The sequence below is a fragment of the Metopolophium dirhodum genome, chromosome 9, assembly GCF_019925205.1.
Source record: "Metopolophium dirhodum isolate CAU chromosome 9, ASM1992520v1, whole genome shotgun sequence".
NCBI classification, from domain to species: Eukaryota; Metazoa; Arthropoda; class Insecta; order Hemiptera; family Aphididae; genus Metopolophium; species Metopolophium dirhodum.
In genome coordinates, this window is record NC_083568.1 from 591,145 (window position 1) to 601,072 (window position 9,928).

General features: G+C 39.4%; 1 protein-coding gene across 1 annotated transcript; it reads right to left on the reverse strand.

Moving 5' to 3' along the window:
• Positions 1–1,924: 1,924 nt before the first annotated feature.
• On the reverse strand, positions 1,925–9,671 carry LOC132952511 (muscle segmentation homeobox-like). Its single transcript, XM_061024818.1, has 3 exons — positions 8,314–9,671; positions 4,280–4,467; positions 1,925–3,514 (listed from the first exon to the last, which is right to left on the reverse strand). Exons 1-3 carry the CDS (start codon positions 9,245–9,247, stop codon positions 3,068–3,070), a joined length of 1,569 nt encoding a protein of 522 aa, XP_060880801.1. The 5' UTR covers positions 9,248–9,671; the 3' UTR covers positions 1,925–3,067.
• Positions 9,672–9,928: the final 257 nt, after the last annotated feature.

Sequence of the window (9,928 nt, forward strand, 5' to 3'; positions counted from 1 at the left end):
AAATCAATACAATAAGGTTAGTAATATACAGTACCATTGATTATAAACACAGGAACTTACTACTTTTATAATATATTTATTGTATTAGATATTTTTATAATCAATGTCAATTCAATGATACAACTAATACTTGTAACCATTTCGATGCGTTACTGTCAATCGAAGTTTGTCGTTTTTACGTGATAGAACCTGCATATTACCATAAATAGAGGTACCTAATGATTGCGCTCGCGTTTTGTTTCTTTGTTTTTCGTTTTATTAACCTTGCCTATGCTGTGGAAGTACGACAATAATAGGTACCTAAGTAGCAGCTCGATATCCCGAGACCCTCGCGGAGGTGAAAATAACCATAGCATATAATGACATAATATAACGGGTGGCCTAAAATAGTTTGACAAGTGGTCGCTCATCCCTATATACGCCTATTTAACGGTTCTGGTTGCCAAACTCTATAGATCCTATAGTTCTATACAACTCGTTCTCGTTCCATAGATTTATTTTTAAATTAATTATATAATTTATCTTCCATAACAATCACTGCATGATTATAAAAACACCGTGCGCCCGTCAAAAACCATTCTTCCGTTATCGCCGTCAGTCGTCACAACAATGCTCGTATATGACCTTCTAACGGCGTTCAACAGAAGCGATATAGAAAACGAAGTCTAGATCTCCGCTCGACATTATACTCTCAAGTCTCAAGTCCTACTTCAAATTACTGTTACTCCAAAACTAATGATTTGCGCACATTTTTTTGGCCGCCATCACTTTTAAATGTTCCATTTACCGAGGTTTTGAAAAAAAAAAAAAATCGCGTTAGATGTATAATTATTAGGTTATAGCTGGTTCGGTTTATTTGCCGTTATCGTCGTCATGCCCCATACCTATAATATTATAATAATATCGTTAATATTAATTATTACCTAATTAATTACCCATATATATTTCAACATATACCTTCGAATAGTTTTGTTTCCTACCACTAATCGATTTTTAGGCGGCGCATCATCGATGTCTGCGCAGTGACGAACGAGGGACCATAATATATTATACGTTTATAACTATGTTGTAGGAATATTATCATTTATATACCTATACATTCGTCTGTAAACCACACTGGTTTTCTGCTCTCATCATCTCCGACGGAGCTGTTTCGCATAGGAATATGCCATCATCACGTGTACCTTTTATAGAATATAATATATGGTTATTAAAATAATAATACCTCCGGGGCCGCAGGGATGTGTTTTATTTCCAATTGCTGTAATTAAAATCGACGCATCATAATTGCTGCTCACCCATCCAAATATGACTGCGCCGTTATTCGCCACAGTTGTTCGATGACAGAGGATACATTTTCCATATCAATACAATATTTACACACCTACGGTATCTATTGGTAATAGGTATAACACGCATACAACTGTCGCCGGTCACCAAAACGCTCAGACATTATACAGATCATGATATTATATTATATCTATATTAAACATAAATCATAATATCATCCATATTATTTTTTGAGCGTAAAACTATACAGTTATGATGTATATATGGGTACCTATAATAGTCGCCAGTCGGTAATTATCAGGTAATATATCCAAATACAACACCGCATAAGCTGCAGCATATAATATGATGTTTCATTCCAAAATCGATTGATAATAAATAACCTATTTTACATTGTTATATATTGATCGACATAGGTTTTCAGCACATCAATCGATGAGCGTATCTGGGCTATAGTATAGGTTAAGCTGTACCTATAAATATATTAGGGATGTAAATAGGAAATATAGGAACATAAATTAAGATTAGGCATATATAGATATGGACAAAATATAAATAATATATAGTGGTGTATATAAATAGTGTAGATGATGAATAAAGACGAACGTAATGTTATATAATAATATAATATGTATACTTGTGTCAACAACGAGTTTTATTAATTTTTTTTTTTTTTAATCTCAATATTATTGCTATTTATAATAATATTCGAGTTTATATTGAATATGTACATAAAAAAAAAAAAAAAACATTCATATTATAGGGTATATATAATAGGATTGGCACTTGTACACAGTTTTACCCTATCTTAAAAATTAGTCTACTGTCATATATATATATATATATATGGAGTTCACAAACGGCTGTATTTACATATATATATACGCGCGAGTTGCAATACCATTTATTATACTTATATACATATATATATATAGGTAGGTAAATATATTATGTATATATATATATATATATTCACGTTACGCGAACAAATATAAGAATTGTACAACAAACAAACAAACAAAATTAATATTATATGCGTATAAATGATGCGCGCGCGGTTCTCGTCGGACAAAATAATATATAGGTACATTGCAATAATAATAATGTCCGACGAGGCGGAAAAAAAGTCTTATCACAATAATAAACAACACGTAAATAATAATGATGATGATGATAGTATTATTATTATTATTATAGGTAGGCCTACGTTTAAACAGAATATAGTCAAAAAAAATTAAACGAAATAAAACGATCCCTCGGCAGTCGTGCGGTCGCGCCCGGAGCTGGTACAACATATTATACCTGCACAGCTGCGAGTAAAATATTATGATGGCGGTGTCACAATACGCGTACAGTATGTAGGAACTCGTTAAGACAATAATTTTTTTTAATTAAAAAAAAATCACGAGCGTCGATAATAATATTATATAATATATACAGTTCGGTGGTTGCATCGGTGGACGACGACGGTTATCGTGTGGTTCTCCCGCATATTATATGTATTATAATAAATTATTATGTCTACATTCGCGAGCGCCGGTTCGTTTTTTTTTTTTTTTGCGGGTGACTAGTTTCCATGTACAATGATAGTAGTAGTAATAATAATATTAATAATAATTATTGTATAAGAGAATAGTGTTTATACAATATAATAATAACATATTATATAATAATATTATATATATATTATATATATAATAATAAAATAGAACGAGATAGATACGCGGCGCGTATAGTCTTTAAATACCGTTTTGCCATGGGCGAAGGCACGTCCGCACTAGACGCTCGTGGTAGACCCCGGGCCCCCGCCACCCATCGACGGGGTGGGTGACACGGGGGTGGCCGACCGCCGGCCGCCGGGCGACATGGACGAGCGCGCGGACGGCGGATGAGTCTGCTGTACCTGTCCGCCGGCCGGCTGGTGCGTCGGCGGCGGGCCCTGTTGCTGTTGCTGCTGCTGCTGCTGCTGCTGTTGTTGCTGCTGCTGCTGCAGGCCTTGGGCGATGAGGTGCGCCATGGTGGGCCGGTGCGACAGGAGCGATTGCAGTTGGTGCTGGTGGCTGAATATCTCGGACGGATGTTGGAAGTAGTGCGGCATGTGCGGGTTGCCGTACAGCGGGTGGTGCGGCCTGGCCGCGGCCACCGCAGCCATCTTCAGCTTTTCGATCTCGGCCTCTTGCAGCCGCTTGGCTTTGGCTCTCCGGTTTTGGAACCATATTTTCACCTGTTAATTCGGACACAAGTCGCAGAGATTAGAAATGTAATAATAATGATGCGATGCGACACACCTATATTGTTTAATTACGGGTACACGATATAAGTCCGATGAAGTTGATCGTATTGTTATAGATCATAATATATATTCAGTGACGCCGAACTTACTATTGTCATTTAATAATATACCCATTTCACCACCCTCCAGAAAGCATCAGACCCGTGAGGGCTATGCTACGCCCCATATACAATTAAATTTACGTTCCATTTTAAAATCTAATAAGAGCTATTGCAAACGGTATATAACTAAATTATTATTAATAATTATTCGCGACATTCCAAACGAATATTGTGTTATAAGGAAATTAATAATAATTAATAACACTATTCCTGTCTCATTTATTATTCAAAACGGTGAACGCTTAAAGTTGGCCTACAATAATAATAATTATATTTATTTTAATTCCTATAATACATTTTAGTTATACCCTGTATTGCAACTTACAAGTCATATATACAAATTGCCTATCGTGAAGAGCAAATTAGTATTTAGTAGACCTTAATCTGTATACCTATATTTATAGAACATGCATAAACCACACTACGTTCATAGGACCATCCCACGCCATTAGAGCTATTGTCTTATAAACACCTGTTAATGGTGCCCGCGACGACGGCCATACATATTATATTGCAGGGCGCATGGGATATCCAAAACCCCACACAGTCTAAATTTCATATACACAGATAGTTAAGTGCGAAACGATTGCGTTACCTGTGTTTCGGTCAGGTGTAGAGAATTGGAAAACTCGGCCCGTTCGGCGATGCTCAGGTACTGTTTTTCCCGGAACTTTTTCTCCAGGTTCAACAACTGTTGCGTGGTGAACGGCGTCCGGGGCTTCCTGTTTGGCTTGTGCTTTCGCAGGTTGCACTTGAGTTTGGGCGGTTCGCCGTTGTTGGAATCTAAAAAACCGAAAACGAAAATGAGTACACTCGACAAACACAATACAACAATAATGATATATATTGTTATCACAATAATATTATATAGGTACGAATTATAATAATAATAATAATGATTAATAATTTCCCAGTAAACCGATGTAATTTATTATAATAATTAGGTATTATCATGCGACATCGTGTCGCAGGCGGCACACACACACACACACACACACACACACACGTAAAAAAACTTAGAACACGAGCTCAGAGCTGCACGCGCACACGTATACTTCGTCCGTCTATAAATACGCTGTGTGTGTGTATGTATATGCATAATAGAACGCGACGATTAACGACGATAAACGGAGACAGCGTGTGTGTGTGTGTGTTTTAAAAATTTGTGGCAAATAATTTAAACGAGTGAAAACCGAGGCCAAAAAATGTAAAACCTACAGACTTATACGCGGCGGCGGCGGCGGTGTTATCGACTATACAGTAATATATTGTTCGCGTTTAGGCGAGTTAATTTTTTTTTTCTCCTTTCCGTTTCCTCTTTCTTGGCACGACCCTCGCGCGTTTGTCCGCGTGTGCGTTTGTCATCATTATGTGATGTCAGTGTGTGTGTGTGTGTGTGTGTGTGTGTGTGTGTGTGTGTGCGCTGCCGGGTCGGGCCTCGAGCCGATTAACACATTTTACGTTCGTTTTAACGTGCATTTGTCTCGGTCGCCCGAGAGAGAGCAATTAGACGCCGCTAAAAATAATAATAAAACGGCGGCCGAGAGGAACTATGTGTAATGATATAAACCGCAGCGCGGCGCGCATATTATATGGCGAACAGAAGAGAAAAAAAAATCGCCCAATTAGAGAGAGATACGTCGGCGGAATACCGCAGACGACGGCGGCGGCGTTATAGGTTACTGCTGCAGTGCTTATGCGTGCTGCCGTTGCAGCCGGCTAGACGGAGATCGAAAAAAGAAAAACGCGTGCTGCCAAACAATAGCCGATTTGTATAAAACCGTGGCAATTATTATTGTAATCATACGATTATAATATTATAGTATGTGTTGTTATACACTACCTATATAGGCGGATACTTATAAATACACAGATGGAGGTATACCTACTGCACCGCGGCGTCTATTGTCGTGTAACAATAGCATTAATATAATACATTATATTATCGTCAGCGCGATAAACTTCATGAAAAAAGTGTCCGCCGACGGTATCGATAGGTACCTCTATAATATTATTATGTAGCCCATCGTGAAAAGGTTTAGGCGATGAAATAATAATTGTTTGAGCGCGCTCGAGTTCAGTTCCGCGGCGACCTATACCCGTTTAAAATTATGTTTTTTTTTTCCCGTTCACAATAATTGTCGTCCCTATAGGGTATTCGTGCAATTTAAAGTTTATTTCGAACACACGGTAAATACATAATAATTGTATACAATTGCATACAAGTCATAAACGTTGCATTTTTATATATTGTGCATTATTATCATTCGTATTGATTATTCGTTTACCGAGCACAAGATCGACAACAGAACGATCCATTATGAGATATCATATCGTAGTGTTATATCAATTAATAAATATATATTATATATATAGGTATGATGATTTGTGCCTATATTATATTTTGTGGATCTGAAGCGATTATATTAGCACGTGGACAACGCGTATGGGAAATTTGTAAACGGTTTTGATTATTTAGGTAGCTAATCAGGTACATACCTACTAAACTATTATTATTTTATCTTTTGCCTCTGTTGTGCTAGAACTGTTTCACTAAACGTTTATTTGATATACGTAATATATCAGCTGGTATAGAGAAATAAAATATTTGTATCGTGTTGATTAATTTGTTCGAGTTTTTAATATCCAGTTGAGAAGAAAAAACTATAACATATTATGTAGTTATATAATTTATAACATTCAGATTAAACGAATCAAACAAACAATACAGTACAAACACTTTAGTATATCATACACAAATGACCGCATTTCGACTTGTAGAGTATAATACCTATATAATGTTCGCCGAGAAAATTAACGTATTTTGTGAAAATATGTATGTTTCGAAAACGGTATTAATAATTGTTTGCTCAGTTCGCAATAGTATTATATTAGAGACACAATATAGTTCACCTTTGCTTGTCGTCAAACATATTATTGTATATTACAAATTATAATATACATTAACCCTGATGAATAATAATAAAACGATATAATAGGTACAAACAACAATAAATAGACAGATTAGATTAATAACAACAGTATATACAGTTAACTACAAATATTTACTTATAAAATGTCATAGTCCCTTACAAGACGAAGATAGTGTAAATAGCGTAGGTACTCATATAGAAGGAGGAAAAGACAAATAATAAATAAACTTTAATAAAATCGGAAAACGCTATATAAATAAGATGTGGAAGGTACCTTATTGGTATACGCGTCGAATTATGTCGTCGAACTACGCGTTACACAATTCATAAATCATAATATAATATATTAATATTATAATAGCTATAATAGTATTATTTTAGTAGAGCTCGTGGCTAAATCGTCCTATAAAATTAAAGAGTATAATTTATCCATGGAGCTACTGCATTATTTTCAATTCACTAAATATTCCTGACACCTGTTAACTAAATTATCCATGTCGGTGATATTGAATTAAGCAAAAAATACGACGAAAATAAAAAAGTACATAATATGATATATATAAGTTATTGTACGGATAATTTTATGAAAAAGTTATAGGCGTTGCAAATTATAAAGAAATTCCGAATATTGGCACAAATCGGTACGTTATTCTACCTACCGATATGAAGGACCACGGATGTCAAATTTGTACATAATATCGTGTATATATTATTATTTGATTATGGAAAAATGTATAATTCATTGACATATTAGTAATGCGAATAATATACGAAACATAAAATAATGTAATAAAATAAAATATACAAATCGACGGTAGGTAAATTGAATAAATAACAAATGTAGAAAAATTAACAAGTTATAGGGACACAGAACTGCAGTTTATAGGTAAGTTAAAAATTACAATATTCATAGTATCAGCATAGCATAATGTACATAATATTATTATAAGTTGATCGTGGTCAATTAATGTGGTAATATTATAGAGTGAGAGGGGACATTTATTAAGAGGGAATTTTGTTTAGATCTACCTATATTATCACTAAAATAATAACAATAAATGAATTATTTTTGAGTCTTAATCGATTTCGAGAGTGCACGACGAACGAAGTACCTACTTACCTATATATTATAGCCAGTGGCGCCGAAGTTCATAAAATGTGGTCTGGCAATTTTAAATTGCATATTATAGCCGCTGAAAGATATTTTATTTTTGTTTGCGTGCCGAAAATCGACCGTTGAACGAGGTCCCCAAAACCATTTATATATACAATAGTCGTTTGTCGACATCGAATAATAATTATATTGTATTATTATTATTATTATTATTATAATCATTGTGCGCGCGTCAACAATAATAATTATTCGGCTAATTAGGGATACGCGTTATTGATTTCACTATACGTCGCGAACGGTACAAAAATAGAGGCGCTGTTCCGTACGGACCGTTTACGGGGTTAAAAATAAATACCGACAATTACCTGCCTATTATGCCAACAATATATGGACGTTCTAAAAATAGTATGGAACGTCGCGGAAAAAAAAGATTTTTGACACACACACTATTTGTACCTAATAACATAAGTGCGCGCCGCCATAATAATATACAGTCGATCACAGCTCATAAAATAATATAATATTATGTCATTCGCGATTATAATATTAAATTAGTAATAAATTGAAGTAATGAAAACTTACCAGGCGATCCGGAGTTGAGACCGGTGGAACCGAAGCCGGGGAACGCACCGGCGTAATGCGGGTGCCACGCTCCGGGGGCGGCGGGATGCTGCATGCCGGCGGCCGAGTAGGCGGCGGCGGCGGCTGCGGCGAACGCGGTGAACGGCGTCGGCCGGACGGGCGCGACGGGATGGTGATGATGTCCGCCGCCGGTGACGGACGCACCGCCGCCGGACATCATGAACGCGGCGCGGGCTGCCATGGAGCCGCCGGGCTGCTGGAACGGGTGACCGCCGTGGTGCTGGTGATGCGACAGCGGCGGTGACGACGGGTGAAGCGGCATCGGCGAGCGGCCGCGGTCCGGCGTGCTAGACGAGCACCGCCGGCCGACAGCGACGCCGCCGTCGGGTGTCTCCACGTCCACGCTGTTTCGGTCGTCTTCGTCGTCGTCCGGCGTGTCCATGTCTTCGTCGAACAAGGAACCGGGCGTCGGTGACCGCACGGGCCTGGTGTCGGCCAACAACGCGGCCACGCTGAACTTGATGTGACCGGACGGCCGGGCGGCCGCGACGACGGATGACCGCGGGCTGCTGGCTGTGTCGTCGTTGTTGTTGTTGTTGTTATTGTTGTGCAATTGGTTGCTGTGGTGGTTGTGGTGGTGATGGTGGTGGTGGTGGTGGCCGACGCCTGTCGGAGGACCGCCGCCCATCATCATTGCCGTCGACATGTTTGTGGCCGCGGCCGCGACAGTCATCATGCGCGATGTCTTGCCGTTTTGCTGTACGTCGTCGGCGCCGTTGCCGTCAGCTCCGGAGGCCGCCCGTTGCTGTTGTTGCTGCTGCTGTTGCTGTTGTGGTTGCGGACCGCCGTTGTTGGCGGACGGCGTCGGAGGTGGCGGCAACAGATGGTTGAGCGCTAAGACTGTCATATTTGCTGCTCCGGTCGGTTCTAGCATGTGTGTCCGCACGAACCGTTTGTAAAGCGCATTCAACGCGCGCGGCTTACCTACCACCGGCAGACCGCAGCGGACGATGCGCGCGAATTCATAAAACGTATAATCTCGACTTTGATATTTTACGGCGATAAACGACGAATTCAGTAGTATTAAAATAAAAAAAAATAGAGAACGTGAGAAATCGTAAAAAAAAAAAAATATTTGTTCGATTATTATATTATACGCGTAAAGGCGCACACGCGATCGATTAATAATACACCGGCGAATGTGTTATTACCGTGATGGGCACACTACGATCGGCGAAACTGCGAACGATAATATTATATTATTTGATTGCAACAATAATAATATTATATCATCACGAAAACGCGCGGAACACGGACAGTAGCGGTGTCGTCGGTCGACTGAACGTCCAAACGGTTAGCGCCGCGGCTGGCTGCGACCTCGCGACGGCGGCGGCCGCGACCAGAGCGCGCCCGGTAGTGGCCGCCGGCGCCGCCCACCGCGCAGGCCACGCCCATGCCGGCCCCCGTGACACCGACGACGGTGCTGCTGTCGCTGAGTGGCGGCGGCGGCTGTGGGTGGTTCAGTCGGGGCGGCGGCGAGGGGGCACGTCGTTTCGTCAATACGACGACGTCGTGTCCGTCGTCATCACCGCACGCCACCGCTGCTATTAAATAT

Coding starts and splice junctions, on each gene's coding strand:
- LOC132952511 (XM_061024818.1), bottom strand. CDS start 9,247: ATGCTAGAACCGACCGGAGCAGCAAATATGACAGTCTTAGCGCTCAAC. Junction 4,468..8,313: donor TCTCAACTCCGGATCGCCTG/GTAAGTTTTCAT, acceptor TCGGTTTTTTAG/ATTCCAACAACGGCGAACCG. Junction 3,515..4,279: donor TACACCTGACCGAAACACAG/GTAACGCAATCG, acceptor CCGAATTAACAG/GTGAAAATATGGTTCCAAAA.